The sequence below is a fragment of the Protopterus annectens genome, chromosome 4.part1, assembly GCF_019279795.1.
Source record: "Protopterus annectens isolate FY-2018-M chromosome 4.part1, PAN1.0, whole genome shotgun sequence".
Classification (NCBI taxonomy): Eukaryota; Metazoa; Chordata; order Ceratodontiformes; family Protopteridae; genus Protopterus; species Protopterus annectens.
The window spans coordinates 523,540,438-523,560,503 of NC_056734.1; the positions used below are offsets into that span (position 1 = coordinate 523,540,438).

Sequence of the window (20,066 nt, forward strand, 5' to 3'; positions counted from 1 at the left end):
TGAATGGAGGCAGGGTAGTCTTTAGAGTAATGTCAGCAGGCAGTGAGTTCCAAGTTTTGCCAACAGAGTTGGCGAACAGGTAGTCACCGGCTGAGTTGTTGGATTTGACAGTTTGTACTACCAGTCTATTAGATGAGCGAAGTGGTCTGAGGCCGCAGTAGGGGTAGATAATGCTTTTAAGTGCAGGTGTATTTTCAGGTTGGTTAAGTACTTTATGAGCCACTATAAGTTGGTTATACTGAATTAGCCTGGGCAGTTCAAGCCAGCCAAGATTATTTAGGTTTTTACAGTGATGTGTTCTTTAGGGCAAGCCAGTGGCAAATCTAGTTATGCGATTATAGCAACTAGAGAGTTTGTTAAGATCAGTTTTGTTTAAGTTGGTAAGCAAAGGGGAGGCATAGAAAAGGGTAGAGAGTAGATGGGAGCGGGCAATGGCAGTTCTAGCAGGTGGGGTTAGGAATGGTTTAATCCTATATAGTGAGCCAAGTTTTTTATTAACGGTTTTGATAGTTTTATTGACATGCACATCAAATTTAAGATTATCTACGACAACACCTGTTGTAATATAGCAAATTGAAATGGAACATTACTAAGCTTACAACAGGCAGTCATGAAGCATGTACTAGTATGTTTGCCATTTGCTTCTGTGGAGTGCGATCTCGGAGTTGATATATTTAAATAGGAGGGGTGTGGGGGCATGCAGCCTCCCTGCAGTGGGGGGATGCAGGGGGGGCTTGTCCCCTGCTTATAGTTGGAATAGAGTAATATGTTTCTGTCTGTAGTAGTGCTGAAATATAGTAAGTGTTGGTGTAGTCTGTTTTTTCGATATTCTGAGATTCAGTATTTTGAGTTTTCAGTATTTTGAACTTTCAAGAGTTTAGATTCAGTATTTTGAATTTCGAGAGTATGAGCTTTTGAGGTTTAGAAGTGGACCCATATATATATATATATATATATATATATATATATATATATATATATATATATATATATATATACACACACACACACACACACACACACACACACACACACACACACACTTCAGTGTTTTACTACGTAGCTCTACACCTATTTTGTAGTTTCTTGTATCTGTAATGAGATATTCTCTCATGGAGTCCTGTTCATAATGTAATAACTTGGGTTGTAGCAGAAATGGGTTCAGTATTGCTTAGTATACTACTTCAGTTAGGAAACAGCAAACACACATAAATCAATAAGAGCAAACTTGGATAAAAACATAATCAAAATACACTAGTGAGTAAATTAATCGCAAAGGGAAGAAATAAAATACTTAAAAAAACAGGTGACAACAAAATAATTTTAGCCAAAAATAGATTGCACATATTGCCTTCTACAGCAGATACTTTGCTACAACTAATCACCAAAAATATCCAGTGGTTTTAGATGACCTAAAGGCAGATTATCAGTGATTTTGCTTAAGGCACCTAGAAAGAAGGCTGTATTTCCCCTTCTATAATCCCTGTAAAAAGTATTTTCTGCTTCAGGTTTGAAAAGAGTTCATTATATCTATAATCCAGAATAAAAAAAGAGCACATGAATCTTAATTCATCTTTCTTTGCAAATATAGAGGTTTCCCAAATCCAAACAACAGTCTCAGACTGAAGTGTAACAGCAGAAACAATCCTTGTTTAGTACTCCTAAGTGATTAGTATAACTTCAAAACCAAACAGTTAAGTTTTCTTTCTTTCTTTCTTTTAAACCAAGCTGCTTCTATTCCAAGATGAAGTTCTTGGTAGTCAATAGGTGAGTGCAAGAACAATAAAGAGTTCTGTTGTGCTAAAAAACAATTCCCAGTGGTGGCTGGTGACTTCAAAACAAGGGGGAGGGCTGTGGAAAGCAACTAATTGGGTAGGGCTACTTGGAATGGCCTGGGACTGTATTGCAGTAGGTCAATAATCATCATCTCTGATCAAATAACAGATGGGGTCAGTCACTTTCATCTGCAGACTCAGTATCCACTCATTATTGTCACTTTTTTGAATGTATATACCTCAGATATCTGGCTGTACTCAACAAGGCCAACCTTCGATGAAATGGAGCCCTAGGCAAAGGACATCATGGGCTCCCTAAGTTGCACTGATTCCCCCTGCACCTTCCCTGTTTTCCCCATCCTGGCCCCCACACCACCTCGATGGATCACTTTTTTATTTTATTTTTTTCACACTTTGTCTTACTTTTTAGTTTTTTTCCCTCCATCCTTTTAGCACACATTAACTGGTCAAGTTTTAACTAAAAAGCAGTGAAAACGGAGGGTTCAGATAGATGTAGCAGCTCTAGCATTTCAGAAATAGTTTAGATAATTTTCATAATCTGAAAACACGAAAGACAAAGGTACTGGAATGCTTGAATGACTGGGATAAATAGTCAAATACGTGTTTTACCATGATAATTCGGGCATCTTAGAAGTGACTGTTGCTTAAGTTATGTTTCTCAGGTGACTTTAAGACTATCTGATGCAGAAACTATCCATTATTTTGCAGATGTTAATGAATGTGCATCAAACCCATGCCAGAACAGGGGGATCTGTGTGGATGGAAGGAACAATTTCATCTGTCAGTGCCCCTCTGGATTTACTGGACTACTATGTGAAACAGGTGAGAATCTTTTTAACATAGAAAGGAGTGTATTTAATTTATGTCATGAAGCTGTTTGGTACAACATGGCACTTAAGTAATTGCTAGGTGTTTTCCCTTATTCTGGCTGTGAACTAGTAAGTTGTTCAATTCCCACTAAAGCAGAATGCCACACATTGATAAATTCAGGCCCAGCAGCAGACACTTAATAGCACATGTTAGTAATGCAGCACAGTTCAGTAGGACAAAGGCTGTTTCGAATGACATGTTAACAACACTTACTTGTGTTTTCTGTATGACGACCAAGAAAATGAAATGTGGTGTTAAACATTTCAGTTACCTCTGTAAAAAAAGTGTTTCTTTAAGTGTTTCCTGCAATTCCATCATGCTACTGATTATTTCATTTTGTTTCATTATCTGTCTTTAAGAGTATAACTGCTACCTGCACTGCATTTGTACCTCTAGGTCACAGCTCTGACCATCTGTCAGCATTAAAAATGATATTATTCATCTGTTCCCACTACTGAAGCTCCTTACTCCCTGACATTCATGTCTAGTTAGAAGCCACTAGGCTCAGTACCCTGGAAAAATGAAAGACTGTCCTGGTGAAGATTCATAGCTCAGTTCTTGGAAACAAGGGTTAACTCTTTGAATGTCTGAGACCTGTAACTGTGAGTTATCCTTCCATATCACTGCTGCAGTATTCTTCACAGAAAGGATCTCCTGCCAAGGATCACTCAATGCCTGGCTAGTGTACCAAAGCCTTTAGTCCTTATAGGCACCATACGCCACACATATACACTCCACTTAGGATATAGGGCATAAAGGTGATTTGTGGACACAAATACTCAGAACTTCTTTGCTGCCAGTCCAAATGCCAATATCGTATGTTGGTCTGAGCACCCTTCTGCTGTGCTGGTTTCCAAGCTGTCCCCAGATAAGTACCTCATTGGGGTTTCTTCTTTATTTTTTTTCAATATTCTTGTTACTTGTGCTCATGTCAACTAAGAAGGGAAAATGTCAGTGTGGGAGTTAGATTCCCATAAAGACCATCACATCCAGTGTCTTTTTTGCCTAGGTGCTTCCCACAACCATAAGCAATTCTCTATCTGTCAAGCATGTGTCCCTAAGACCCTCTGTAGTCACTTATCTTCTCCATATACCTGAAGAACTAATGTCTTAAATTCTTGGCTCGGGGTGCTATGGTATAATCCTCCCATCCTAAGGAACAACCGCCTTCCAAGAAGAAGGCCAAAAAGTCTAGGCTTGATCTGGTTGCTGTCCAGACTCCTCCAGACTTCTATCTAGAAGCTAGGGAAAGCCCTGAAGACCATCTGCTACTTGCAATGGATTTCTCTGCCAAGATGCTGTAGGAAACCAACATAAATCCATGTTCTTGCATGCACATTCTCAGAGGTTTTTTAAATGTCTGTTCCAGACATTGAGGGGGAAACACAGCTAATTATTTCCAATGGGATGATAGGGATTCCTCAAATCTTAGTCTGGGAAGAGATTCCTCCTATGATTATTGAATCCCACAAAGTGTCATTAGGTCAGACATCCTGCTTAAGATAAATCAAAAGAAGAAGCATATTACCCCTATTGCTAAAGATCCCCAACATGAATGGCAGGATTTTACTCAAGGCTTGTGCAATGCCTTAATGGCCTTGAAGCCTTCTCAAGGGTTATAAGTCCCTCCCTGGTCTTCCAATACTGTTAAGAGGACAAGGGAATTGGATTCTTCTGATGAGAACTTAAATTCTGTGAAAGGATCCCTAGCTTACTCATCTCAGATTCGTTCTCCTCTAGAATATGGCTCATTGGAAGAAAATTATTTGAGCCCGGATTCCCCCTTGGAAGAATTATCCTTTGGGGATACTATTGCTTGTATGATGGAGTACTTTAAGTGGGATTCCTCCCACGTCTCTGACATCCAAAAGAGATACTAAAAGCTTTTACAAATGGCGTCAGCTAAGCTGTCTGCAGTCCCTCCTGTTTGGGCAGCTCTTTTGGACACCTTTTCTGCTGACTCTCAGCCCCTGACCCTTAAGAAACCTGATAGTTCTACAAGGTGCCTGAGGATTGCAACTTTTTGTTTAAAATGTCCTTCTGATGATCCTACCCTGGTTTCAGCCTCAGCTGATAAGCCTTCTAAACTTTTGCCCTCCTCTAAGCTATTTCCATCAGGTAAGGATAGTAAAGCTATGAAAAGGTTGGGTAAAAAGGCATGTGCTGCTGACACCTTATCATTTTGAAATTACCAAACCCACACAGCCAGGCATGTCTTGGCTCTCTTTTCTCTCTTATCTAAAGTTGTATCTGATCTCCCTGATTCTGAAGGAAAGACTTCACTGCTTTTCCTGCATGGGTTCACTTCACAGGTTGGTCATCACTCCATAAAATGCAATGTGGCTGATGCCTCACCTAGGGCTGCTGTCTTTGGTACAGTTATGAGGCATTATTCATGGCTTCCTCTTCAGGTTTTGGCTGATGATATTAAAGCCAAACTTTTGGATGCTACTCTGGATAATAAAAATCTTTTTGGGAAAGCTGCAGGTGGCCTGTTCAAGTTCCTCCAGGATAAGGGTAAGGCCATGCAGGAACTAAAGCATATTTTTGTCTCCCCTATGCCTGAATTTCATAGGAATTACCCTTCTAAATCTACATTTTCCATAGGCATACTCATCAACCTCCCATAGGTAGGAAGGTATCTAGGCGTATTACTCCTGCTAAGTCCACTCAGAGTCCTACATCTCAGAAGCCTTCCATTCAGGACAAGCCTGTCTTTATTTGGCATTTTGCCTCATATGTCCTTTGGCTATGTCCCCTTGTCTCTCTGCCTTTCTCTGTCTCTCCAAAATTGGCAACAGATCACCTCAGACTCTTGCGTTCTGTCTGCCATTCATCGGGGGTATTTCATCCTTATTCACCCGCTGTTCAGAAAATTTTTTACATTTCTCTGTTTATTCCTTATTTTCAATTCTCTGCTTTGCCCTTTGGCCTGTCTACCACCCCAAGGGTATTCATCAAGTGCCTCATTTTTGTCATTGCCGTTTGCAGATTTCGAGGAATACAAATATTCCCCCATGTAGATAACCTGTTTATTCAGGCTCCTTCTCCCAGCACTCTTCTGCAAAATCTCCACTTTACCACTTGTCTTTTACAAAGTCTGGAGTTCACCATCAGTCTCAAGAAGTTTTTTCTTTTGCCCTCCAAGGATCATATTTTTCTCATTTGCTGTATTTAAAACATTCCCATATTGGCCTTTCCTCCTGCTCCCAAGGTTTTGTCTCTGACAACCTTTTTGCAGTCTCTTCTGTCCTTAGAGTGTTTTGTTCCTCCTTTGGCAATTCAGTTCTGAATATTTGCATCTGTGCATCACCTTTATATATTACATCCTATGCAGGCAGCATATATGTGAAATGCAGAGCCTGTAAGACCTAAAGGCTTTGCTGTACTAGCCAGATGTTGGGCTATCCTTGGCATGAGATCCCTTCTGTGAAGAATACTGCAACAGTGAAGAGAAGGACATCCACTGTTATGGTAAGATTTTACACAACTGTACTTTCTGCAGCAGAAAGACGTAGTATGTGAAGGTGGGGGACTGCAAACTAAGTCTGAGATTGCTGTGCCTTGGAGCATTATACTTTCACAGACGTACATTAAATGGCAGGAATGTGGTGGGTACAGCCTCCAACATTTTGGGTTTAGAAGGCTTGCTACCAAAAAAAATATTTAAAAAGTGAATAGTGAGTTTGGGCATTTGCTGTACTCCTTTTGAGTCAACTTTTTTGAAACTTTGAGACTCCTAGTTATGAGTCTCAGAATTACAATAGGGAGCCAGAAGGGAATTATGGGTTAGATTTTGAACAGCTATACTGAAGCCAGTGGGCCTGAAAATCTGTAAGTGTACAATGGTAATGCATGAACAAATTTGTTAAAGAATACATACCTATCTGTGCTACAAAGATGCATACTAGAGGGTCTCCTCTTTATAAGTTTTAAAGTCCCAAGAAATAAAGCTTAATTGAAGCTCAAGATAGTCATATTACTCATACTATACTTGGAGGAAAACAGTTTTTTAGTAGTCATCATACCTTTCTGCAAGTTGAAGATAAATTATGCATTTCCCTGAAGTAGTATTATTTTACAGATAATAGGAGGATGGCACCACTGCCACCATGGTGACAGGAAGATATGGCCACTCCCACCAATGTGGTGCCCAGAAGGCAGAATGCTACCATCTATGATTTCAAGATAACTAGCACCTGTGGGGCTTTAATCCCATTGCTGCCAACCAATGATGAAGTAATAACAAGCAAGTAACATAAGTCTGTTTCAATAATTAATTCACAAAATACAACCTGGCTCAAGATACAAAAGGACTCTGCACTGCTGTCCTGGATATTTATTTATTTATTTATTTATTTATTTATCGACATTTGTTTACCGGGAAAGTCCGATTGGGTAGAAGAAGCCCATTTTCAGTTGAGGCTCAGGGAGAAAAGCTACGAATTATTACAAAACATTTTAAGAACAATAATTTTACAATCTTCAAAAATAAAGCATAGATATTTGCAGTTTAAATAATTATAACAAATTAGACATGATATAAAATCACTGGTTAAAAATCAGTACAAGGTATATGAAAATAATTTAATATTTAGAGAAACGTTAAACAGTTTGTAGAGAAAGTAAAGATAGGTTAGTCTAATACAAATAGGAATTGCAATATGAGGTGAGGGAAAACAAGTTTATGGTATATTTAGAAAGAAAGTCAGAGAAGATTAGATAGCAGTATGGAAGCAAGTGAAGAAGGGAGAATAACAAAGTATAAGGAATGAAAAGATACTTGTTCATATTTAGGGATATAGTTTATCCCTAATTTGAGCAAGAACAGAGCCAGATTTTAGCTAAGAAGTCTAGTTGTGTAGAATGTTTTTTAGTGCTGGACAGGCAGATGGATGCTGGATAATTTTATTGTTGAAAAGTTATGTATATGTTAGTTGATGTGGCAGTTCTAACCAATTTAGGCGTTTCAGTGTTATACAGTAGTAGGTCATGAAAGAGGTATGTGCTGCAAATTTAGCAACTTTATTGTAGCATCATTCAAGTTTTATTTGTTGTGAAGCTTGGAGGTCAGTAAGGATGAGAGCACCTTAAAGAAGAGTGATGAGGAGATACGTAGTGGCACGTGTAGCATTAGTTGTGACAGTGAGAAAGATTTTGGCTCTGTAAAGCATCCCTAGTTTTTGATCAGTTTTACTTATGCAGTTTTGTATATGCAGGTGAAATGTAAGGTTATCATCCACTATCATATGTAATAGCTTGCTATGAGAAGTGACTTTTATGGTTGTATTATCAAGATAGAGGACTTTAAATTTTGTTTTTTCATGAGAGAAGAATTTGGGGAAAAAAGCAGTAGCTTCATCTTTTTTGAGTTGAGCATGATTTGTGAGTTACAAAATCATGTTTCAGTGATTGTTAGTGCTTCCTGAGTAATTGTTTGGAGGTGTACCTTGTTGTCAGATGTACATACGAGAGTGGAATCATCTGCATAATGTATTAGGGTGGTCTGTGGTGTGGAAGTATACAGAGTGTTGGTGAAAATGTTAAAGAGGAGGAAACCAAAGATAGAGCCTTGTGGTACACCGGTGGTAACTGAGAGGTAAGGAGAGAGCATGGAGTGCCATTTCATTGACTGATACTTATTAGACAGGTAGCTTTTAAACCACAGAAGGGTGGTCTGAGAGAGACCTAATGAGGACATTTGAAGTAGAAGTTTGTTGTGACAAACTGTGCTGAAGGCTTTAGACAAGTCTAGAAATAAGGAAGAGACTAGTTTGCCATTATCTCTAGCTTTATTGACAGTATCTAGGTAGGTTAGAGGGCAATACTAGTATTATGGGAAGGATGGAAGCCGTGTTGTGTAGGGGATAGGAGTTCTTCCTGTAGGAGATAGTCTAGCAATTGTTTTTGAATACATTTTTGCAAGTATTTTGGCAAGGGGAAGTAAGATTGCTATAGGTCTAAATTTATTAATATCTGTTGAATTTCTTCCTTTGTGCAGAGGGATAATGTGTGACATTTTCTATAGAGAGAATGTGGTTTCCTGGAGTGACTTATTTATAAGGATTGAGACAGGATAGGCAATGCTACTGGATGCTATTTTTAGGTACTCGCTTGGAAGGTCATCAGCTGAAGCAGAACATACTTTAAGTTTGTTTAAGAGTAGTTTAGTATAGGATGTGGGCACAGGTTTGAAGGTGAAAGTGGATGTGGAGATTTGTGGCTGTTGGGCAGCATTGGGATTAGATTTTGAGGAATCCTTAGCTAGAGCTGCTATACCATCTATAAAATAAGAGTTGGATTGTATTGCAGTTTTGAGTGTTGAGATATCAGGAGAGGGGTTTGGGCTGACCTTTTGGCCAGGATGTAAGATTTCTTTAACGGATGTTCAAACTTTTTTAGAGTTGTGTTTAGTATTATTCTGAAATGTATTATAGTGTAGTGTTTTTATCTTCATTTATTTGCTTTTTAGTTATGAAGTGTTGTGAAGTTTTCAGGATATTAAGGTGTTTAATATTTTTGCCATTCTTTCCATTCTTATTCTCGATCCTAAGTTAGCATTCTACTCGTTCTGGATAGCCAAATTGCATTATTAGTTTTCATTCTCTTCCTTCTAGGAGGTAAGGCTATTTAGGATATTTAGAAAAGTTGTATTGAATTCAATTACAGCATCTTCTACAAGGAGGATTTTTAGGATGTTCCAGTTAATAGAGAGGAAAGTGTAGTAATGAACATTTCTTGGTTAAACTTGGAAAGTTTATGTGTTGATTTATAAATATGCTGTTTAACTGGATGTGTGAGATGTCTAGTCGTATAGATTGGGAGATGATCACTGAGAGAATCTGACATTCTACCTGTGATAGAGTATTTGCTAGGGTCTGATACTAGAATCCAGTCTGTGATGTCCCAACTCTGGATTAGTAATCACGGAGCCTGAATCCTCAGCACTCACACTGGAGAGGGACGTTCACTTGGAATACAAATGGATACACTCAGTATTTCCAGAAGCAGAACTCTCTGCATCAAGCACTATTTCCCTTAAGAGCACACAAGTAACACAGCCCCAAGGTCTGGATTTCTCTATATCTGTCTCTTCCCAGGTCCCCAGTAAGACTCCTCACTGATACAGCTGTAGGGTTAGGTCCTCAGCCGAGTGTCCAAGCCAAGTCCTGCAGCACCCTCTCTGTTAAACCAGTGCTTTGTGTCCCTGCCCCAAGTAGCTGACACACACACTCTTTGGGATTTAATTTGTACACACACACACACACACACACACACACACACACACACACACACACACACACACACACACACACACACACACACACACACACACACACACACACACACACACACACACACACCTGTTAAAGGCTGGTACAGATTTCCTAGCTATGCCACCTTCTGTTCAGACTATAAGGTAGTTTCATTGCCACCAGTCAGTTACTATAATGTTCTTAGAAGGGTATCCAATTATACTGAGTGAGGTTAATATTAATACAAATGGTAATGTTGACCAAACAGCAAGGCTTTCTGGAGTGGCCAGAGTTATCACCAAATAAATGTGAAAATACTCTCAAAACGCAAATATTTTGCTAAAAGGACCATCCACAATGAAAAGTTTAAATATATTTAACAAGAAATAATAAAGGAACATGAGAATACTAAATATCTGTTTACAGTAAACACCAGAGTTTCAGCCACAGGAAGTATTAAAAATAACACTGATGGAAAGTTTCACACACTTATAGAAAAACAGTATTTAGATAGTATCACTATGTATTCCTGATTGACTAAAATAATTACTGTTCCTACTTACTGATTAGAGCAAGGCAAGATAATGTAGGTGAGTGGTCCTTGTTGTCAGATCCAAGACAGAATACAAAATCCTTCTAAGACTTCAGTCTCCTCTAATGTTAAACTATTATTTTTGTACAGAATGACATCACATACATCTGGTCCTCTGACTCTGTTTCCCACGCTATCCCCCATCACTAGAGGCTACCAAGATTTTAGCACATACATGTCAATAATACACAGACAAGAGCATGTTGTCTGTCACTTTGTGAGACTAAATAATTAGCATATGCAGTACAGTCTACTGGTCAAGCAAAGGGGGACAGTAACCAACTTAGTAAGAGATCCTTAGAGTGTAAGGACTATTTCATGGAGAATTGCAATCACAGACCAGGCATGTACTTAACTAATTAAAGTTAAACACAGCAAGGTTCTTCATGATAAATATGTCTACATTAAACAGTGACAAAATCCTCAGCAAACTTGTAGGTGTAGGGCCTTATGGCAGAGCTTCTGCATTATCAAGGTCAGACGTAGTGATTGCAGGCTATTAAACAGTGACAAAATTCTCAGTAAACCTGTAGGCATAGGGCCTTATGCCAGAGCTTCACCAATATCAAGGTCAGCTGAAGTAACCACATGCTATTAAACAGTGACAAAATTCTCAGTAAACATGTGTGCAGAGCCTGCCATATTGCATTCAGATGAAGTGACTGCAGGTTATTAAACAGTGACAAGATTCTCAGTAAACTGAAAAAGCATTTTGCACAAGTCTGCTAAAAAAAAAAAAGATTTAAAAAAAAAGATAACAGTAATCATGTTTATGCAGGACAAGCAAGGCCCCCTGCACCCCCCACCATGTGGGTGAAAAAGCACTTTCATGAAAGTGTGATTGCCCGTTTCAGTTTCGTTGAAATGTGTAGGTGATCATTAGTCCTAGACCCTATATATATATATATATATATATATATATATATATATATGTATAGATAAAGATATATGTAACTCTAGTTGTCTACATCACCAACCCACTATATAAACATTAATTAAATTAACCACAGATGGTTTAATTCACTATGCCCTATCAACCCCCCATGGGAAGCTATGCCACCATACCACCGCTACTCATATATACCAATGCTAAGATCCCACATCAGTGAGAGCAAACCTTAGTCATCACTGTATAAAAATGCACCTAAAAACATTGACAATACAAATGTGCAATTAAAGCAATCGAACCCATACAAGATCTTAAAGCTGAATAAATTAACTTTTCTTAAATAAGTCCCATTGTTACTTTCTCCTTTAATTGTGCTCCATTTATTGGCTTTAGCAGTCTACTGTGTCCCTTCTTTAAGTTTATTTCTCTTCTTGTGTAACCACTTTGACTTCTGAACCTGTATTTTTCCACAGCTGCACTACTGCATTCTAATTGTTTTGCTAATCTTTGTGGGGGTCTTAACCTAGGCTAATTACACAGAGCCTGTTGTTTGTTTCTGTGGTAGTTTACATGTATCTTCCTTCTACTGATCCACTCTCTTTTGTGCTTTATATCTCAGTCACCCCACACTCTCTCATCATTATTTCTTTCCTTCCCTCTCCCTCTCTCTCTCTGTTTCTCTCTCTCTCTCTCTCTCTAGCAGGGTGCAAGGCAGTTCCAGGGTAAGTGATACAAGATAATTGAATGTTTGAAGTTTATGTTATACTTACTTTACTAATTGATTTGTGTTTATCTAACTGTTGCTTTGCAGACATTGTTGCTGAACCTAATTTCTGCCTGTAAATGTATCTTCTAATAAATATAACTTGCACCATTGTTTGTACTTTAGTTAATTTGTGTCAGTAGTTTTGTAATGTTGCCCAATATTTGTCATCATAATTCCCCTGTATTTTATAAGGACTGAATGTTTATTTTATTAGCATAACTCTTTACAACTGGCATTAAATTAGCTAGAAATGTTATCTAAACTATAGAGATCTCATACCACTATTAAGTCCTTTCATTGCCAAAAATAGTTTGTTGGAATGTAAATTAAAGTAAGTGCTTTTTAAAACTTCTGTTCAATTTAAAGTTCTTGTGAGGTTTGGAGATATATATATATTTTTTGCAATTTTTCCTGCTTTCTCCTTAATTTTTCAGTGTTCCTTTATTGTTCTGGTGCTAATAACCTGCTTTTTGAAAGATTTCTTTAATTTGTAAGGGTGTTAATAAAATAGTACTGTTTGTTTCCTTCTGAGGATGTGCTGTTTAACATGGTAAGCATAGTTGCATATAGTTCACCCCATAGTAATTTAACTGTATTTCTACTGAACCTTGAATACATCTTTTGGGGTTTTTTTTTTTTATTTTTTTTATTTCCTTTTTTTTTCAACAGGTTCACTGGAAGCATCCCTAAAGCATGCACACAGCAGGCACATCCAATAGGCAGTCTGAGTCCATTCAATACACCCACTATTTATTTAGGACAAACTGTGTAGAACCTCTGACTTTGTGCTTGAAGTAGATGTTAGGGGCATCCAGTCTTCCTGTATTTTAACCTGCATAGTGACTAGTCTGAAGACATGTGCTTCAGTGTCCTAGTTTGTAAGCAGCAGCCTTATAGTTTGTAAACCTTCCTCCACTGACATCCCGCTGGTCAGCTTTTACTCTCTACTTCCTAACAGACGCTGACATTTACTCCTACTGATCAAGCTATTTCTTTCTCTTACATTTTCTTCACTTCTTCTACACTTGTTATTCCCATTATTTGCATCCTTCTGTCTTTCATTAGTGGAACTGCATGCCTTAAATGAAGCCATCTTTGGTCTCCCCCCTTCTTTCTTATTTCTCCTTGCCCAAGACAGTTATTAAAACACTTTAGCTCTGAGCTTGTTTTTGTGCACAGCCACTCAGTCAACTCTAATGTCTCTTTATTGTGATTTTATTTTTCTACAGAACTGTACCTGCAAGCAGATAGATATGCATGTAACCGTGAAGTCTGCAGTTTGAACAGCAGTCAGTGGGCTATAGTTTTATGTAAATTATAAATATTACGGCAGCCTAAAAAACAAACATTATCCACTATAATAGCTCCATTTTTTTAAACAGCAACAGTCCCATTGGTACTTTCTGTTTTAATTGTGCTCCATTTATTGGTTTTAGCAGTTCACTGTCTACCTTCCGTAAGTTTCTTTCTCTTCTTGTGTAACCACTATCAGTTCTGCGACAGTATTTTTCCAGTGCTACACTCCTGCATTATGTCTTAATTTTTCTAATTGTTTGCTGATCTGTGGAGTTGGGGTAGCCTTTGGATTTTGGCTTTTTTCAAAGTCTATAAAAACTTCTTACATTATACAGTTGTTCAGACAGTCAAGTGCAGTTTTTTACTGTTATCACCATTAGTCAGATCAAGGTAATGTTGGACTAATGCCAGAAGCATTGCCTCAAACTGAATGCCAAGAAATGCATCATTATTCCATTGGGGAAAATGGTGCCCCCACTAATTATCAAATGAATAACAATGTGCTAAGCACGCAATCAGTCATGAGATGCTAGGGAACCCACATTGATAGCAAACTGAATTTTGACCGCCACTTTGACTCCATTGTATGGAAGGCCTTCTACATGGCCCACTTCATAAGTAAGGGTATTTCATCCAGGAACAAGGAGGTCATAACTTCCCTGTACTTCTCCCTTATCACACCCATTATCGAATACAGTGCTCCCTTTAGCATATACCTTGTCAAGCACATGCAGCAACTGGAGAGACCACAGAAGTTCCTGACAAGGAAAATCCAGGGTCTCAAACACCTATCCTACACAGATAGGCTAAAAGCCCTGCCCTCTCAACTCAGTCTCATTCAAGCAGCTCAGAGGTGACCTGTGTCAGACCCAACCTTGATGGAGTTATTGCATGTCTGTAAGTCAAACTCCACTCTCGCAATACACACAGGGCCTCAACCTGGTGTGTGACATTATTAGAACTTATTGGTGGGATAGATTTGTATCCCAAAGATTCCCCTATCTGTGGAATAGACTCCCTTTCTATGTCAAGCAGAGTACCTCACTAGCCCTCTTTAAGAGAAACCTGGATGACTGGATGAAAAACAGAAAATACACCCCTGGGACCCCAACTGTGTCCCTGCTGGACAGGGGAAACAGATGCTGACTTTGAGGGAACATGGGTGAAATTCTTGGCTACACTTATAAGGACTTCTGGGCCAATAGCCCAGTATCATGCTATAATCCTACAAAATTGTGTCCTAGAGCAACAAAGTCAAAACTTTCATCTACTAGCACAGAAGCCTTTTAAACTGCATTGTTCCTTTTTCTTATCCACCTCAGCAGATTTGTGGCAGTTTAAGTTCAGTCATTGACTGTCTTTTCTCTCTCTCTCTCTTTGCCAAGTTTTTTAACCAGCTTTGTTTGCCCTCGCCAACTCTTGGGCTCACTCCACTTTCCTACTCTACCCTCAATTCCCACCCACCCCCTCTTACTCTACATTTGTACTTCCATAGCACCACCCACATATTCCTCAAACCAATACCACGAGTTCCCTCCAAAAGTAAAACAATCAATAATTATTCCCAAAAGTACCACCCACTCTAGTTTATCACCCAAGACTCTCCCTCAAACTATTTTAATCCTTGCCACCTATAATTAACAAATTACATCTCTACAACCAACCCACTACCCTCCAAACATTTTCTAATCCTAAATAAATAAATAAGATACCCCTAACTCAAATTATTTTATTATTCCTCCTCACTCTACTAGCCTTCATCACCAATTATCAAATCCACTTTCTTCAAATACTTAGGCTGTCAACCAGTCCTCTGAAAGAATATCAACATCTACCCAGACAGTCTTTCTGCATAACACCTTATATTTACAAACAAACCATATCTGATTTCTTTATCTATAAATATCTCAAAACTAAGTATCCAAATGTATGACCTAAATACCAAACCAAGACCAAAACAGAATTGGCCAAACACTTCCGTCTATAAAATATCAATTTTAAAAATTAGCATAGATATTCACAGAACCCAAACTCACCTTACTAAATATGAACCTAAAAAATATGTGCAAAAAATCCATGACATACATGCATACCTTGCCACATACCCTCTTGATTTAGTCATAGCTATTGAAACCTGGTTAAAAAAGAAATAAAGGATAGTGAGATCACCCCACAGGATACAATATACCCAGGCATGACAGGCAAACTTTAGGTGGTGTAACAATCATTTATAAACATTCCCTAACCATCACCTTACTTCCATAGGAAATACCCAAATTTAACAATGCTGAACGTCTAATAACACTCCTAAAAATCAGCAATAGGAAAACTATATGTTTAACAGCAATTTATATACCACCAGGGAATAACATTGATACTGCTGAAAGCATCCTGTATTGGATATCCCAAAAAATTAACCATGAAACTATAATACCTAGCGACTTAAATACAGACTGACAACTAATAAATTCCAGTACCCCCGCAGAATCCATAAACTTGTACTTCTTCACACAATTAATAACCACACCTACTAGAATCAATAACACTTCAGGGAGACACTCAACATTAGATTGGATTCTTACAAACAAACCAGACAAACTGGAAAAAGTAGGCTGCTTCCCAGATAATATAGGTGACCACATACCTACATATGCCATTATAACTCACCATAAACAAGATAACATACTATCTATAATTAAATACAAAATGCAGCCAATGTCAGCAAAGATGGTTTTAATGAAACACTAACACAACATAACTGTAATGTACTTAGAACAATCCCACTAGATACTGCTGTAGAACACTTTAATAACATATTCTTACAGACCATAAATCATCTAGGACCAGTAGGTAGTAACTGAGTAAATCCAACCCGGCACAGTGGTGCAGCGGTTAACATTGTCGACTCACAGCAAGAGGTTCTCTGGTTCGATTCTCGGCTGGGGTGCCTTCTGTGTGGAGTTTGCATGTTCTCCCTGTGTTCACGTGGGTTTCCTCCGGGTACTCTGGTTTCCTCCCACATTCCAAAGACATGCATCTGGAGCATTTCTCCCCGGGTCTCCGCTGAAAACAGGCTCTGTGGAACCTAGTCGGACTTTCCTGGTCAACAAATGATAAATAAATAAATAAAACCCCACACCATGGATGACAAAAGAAACAACAAAAAAATCATGATAAAAAGGTCTGGAAACTTGGTATAAAAAATAGAACTCAAAATGCTTTTGAGCAATGTTGACATCTTAGAAACCTTGTAAAATTCCATGTCAAACAGGATAAGCAAACATACAATACCAAACTACAAGATAAAAATAAAAACAGCCTAAAACTATTTTGGTCATCACTAAATAAACTACTCCATCCTGGCAAGATCACCACTCCCTCTCCAAAAACAGACAATACAACAGACTCTATCCCCGCCCAGTTTAATTCCTATTTTATACAATCAATATTACCTCTCTTTAACACTTGTACATCTTCCCCCTCTCTCTACCCATGTCCAGTTAAAACCACCCACAGCTATTCAGTTTTAATCCAATATCTTCCTCGCTCATAAGGAAGTTGCTCCTTAAACTAAAAAATATTTCTAAAGCTGCAGACCAATTACAATCACACTACCTAAAAATGGCCGCAGAAGTCATAGCCTTCCCTGTGTCCATACTAATTAATAAGTCCATAGCAGAAAGATACAGCCCATCACTGTTGAAAAAAATCCTACATCATACCACTACCCAAAGGCAGCACATGTATAGAGTCTAATAACTGCAAACCAATAGTGATTTTTCCCCCTCTCCAAAATATCAGAGAAATGCATCCATATGCAATTGATGCAATACCTAACCTCAAATAACCTGCTCTCGGAAACACAACTTGGCTTTAGGCCCCAGCACAGCACCAATAGTGCTCTACTACATTCTGCCAATATAATAAACCAATAACTGAAAAAAGTAAACGGTCTAGGCCCAATGAGTTCCGTTATTAATTGATTTATTATAAAAAGTCCATACACAAGCGCTTTCACCCTGGGAAAACTGGTTAAACTGCAGGGAGACATACTGGCAAATAAAACTAAATGCAACAAACCCCCCAGGTCTAAATGACCATATTTCAGTAAAGCCCCATTTGATTAAAAAAGCTAGCAAGTTATGAACAAAATGTACATAAAAGAATAGAAATGCTGACAGTGGCTTTTTATTTTGGACTATTAACATTTAATCAGCACGTTACAATGCTTTCTTTAATTTTGAAATGTTTCATACTTGAAGTAGTTGAAACAATATGCAATGTTTTTAAACAAGTAACATGTTAGTAATAATATAGGGTTGCTACTGTTATTGTATATATGCCTTTAAAATTCCTTGGCGCCTATTTTTGGAAACAAGGATATTTAAATGGATTTTTACTGAGCTTTTTTATTCACTTGAAAAAGCCCTGCATTGTGTCAGGGTGAAAGCGCTTGTGTATGGACTTTTTATAATAAATCAATTAATAGCCGACTTCAGTGTGCCTAGACCATTTACTTTTTTCAGTTACTGGTGTTCTACGGTCTGTTTCCACTCTGTGTTCATAATATAATAAACCAACATAGAATCATTGGCCTGCTTGTGTCCGCCATGTTTTTAGACTTGTCAAAGGCATTTGATACTGTATCGCACCAGCAACTGCTTGTTCAACTTTCTTCAATAAGACTTTAACAAAATTCCGTGTTATGGTTTCTTAGTTACCTACCTGGAAGGTAACAAGCAGTTAAATGGCAACAAGCCTACTCATCCTTTCAACCAGTTATTACAGTTGTCCCTCAGGGCTCTATCCTGGGTCCTCTCCTATTTAATATATTTATTAATGAGCTCCACACCTTTACTCACCATGCTCGTTTAGTTCAGTATGCAGATGACTCGACATTAATATATGTGCCTCAACAATAAATAAGCTCCAGGATATTACCCCCAAATTTTTCTCCTCTATAGAAACATGGTTCAAAGAATCAAACCTACTCAACCCCAAAAAAACTAAGCTAATGCATTTTATCTCAAAAGTTGTCAAAAACAAAAGCAATCTTTTACCATAACGTCAGCAAATAATACTCATTGAAACTGTAACTCACAGTAAACTTCTAGGCATTATAATAGATTACAAGCTGAAATATGACCAGCATATACTGCACACCATTAAATCTACACACCAAAAACTAGAATCCCTTTACAGGATCAATGGATTCCTTACAGATACTGCAAGAAAAACTCCAGCCACTACCTTGTTACTGCCGACTCTCTTATGTGCCACTTCTGTCCTAAAAAACGTAAACAATACTCAGAGAAACTTGTCTCCTGCTACTGTAAAATAGCAAAATTCGCTACCACTCTCCTATATAGGACACACCATTGTCATAGTTAAAAGCAATTACACTGGCTTGAACTGCACAACTACCTAACATATTCGCAACTAACAACAGCACACAAACTCATTCATCATCCAGAAAAATGCCCTGCACTACAAAACATATTACTGCCCTAAGGTCCACAAAGGGGCCTTCATTCTATAACAAATTCTTATTACTTGCAAATAAGTCAAATAATGTTGCAGGAGACTCACTCTACTCCCAATACATTGCTAAACTCTAGAATAGTGTCCCCACACAAATAAAACTCTACAACAAACTCAACAGTTTTAAATCACTGCTTAAACAGCATCTTAACCAGTCCTGGTCCTGCACATGCTCATGACCAGGTTAAGAGTTTGTGTTTACAGTACAATACTCTCCAAATACTCTGCTTTAACAGAATACCCTCAACCTCTCACTGAAATGACAAAACAATGTTTATACAAAACTGCGGCCTGTACAATCCACTAAGTTGCATGTGAGCTTTCTCTTTAGTAACTTCCACTCCTGTAAAATCTTAGACTGCATAAATGTAACCACTGTTTGTGTTAAATAAAGAAAGAAATAAAGAAAACAGTGCAAATACAGATAAAAATATACTGACGATGGCATATCCACTTACGTAAAATAAAAACTCAATATATATTGATGAGTATGGGCAAATCTAAGCTCCAGAAACCCAAGCTCACTTGCTGTTACTGCAGAAAATTTATCATATCATACATTATATGAATCAATAAATAATCTTCAAGTAGATTCCTTTTCCAGGTGGATACAGCACACAGAAAAATCAAGATAGCATCATCTCTTCCACAGATCCCAATATTCACTATGTGCAACCATGTTGATCTTGCTGGCTTCTTAGAAAAACAATTAGGACAGATCTGCTTCCTTCCCTTTACACAACCCTGGTGTGGCTTAGTCAAATGGAAGCTCATCAGAGACTGCAGCAATTACATCTCAAAAGACAGTTTCTTGTCTTTCATCTTTTTTTTTTTGTTGTTACATTCACCAGACAAAGCAGCAAGTCTGATGACTTAACACATTTTAGAATATATTCCCTGATTTTATATTGAAAATGACAACAGACACACATTCCTAAACTATGTGTGCAAACTCATTGATTACAGATAAGCAAGAATAAAGAGAAAGAAAAAAAATCTAAATTTAACTCGTATAGTTTTCATATAACTTGGTATTACCCTGACATTACAGTACTTGTGA

General features: G+C 38.0%; 1 protein-coding gene across 1 annotated transcript in view; it reads left to right on the forward strand.

Moving 5' to 3' along the window:
* Positions 1–20,066, forward strand: part of SNED1 (sushi, nidogen and EGF like domains 1) — a 1,598,911-nt gene that overhangs the window by 644,234 nt on the left and 934,611 nt on the right. Inside the window, exon 7 of the mRNA XM_044070335.1 lies at positions 2,505–2,618. Within this exon, the coding sequence (XP_043926270.1) occupies positions 2,505–2,618 (114 nt within the window). The remainder of the gene's footprint in view (positions 1–2,504; positions 2,619–20,066) is intronic.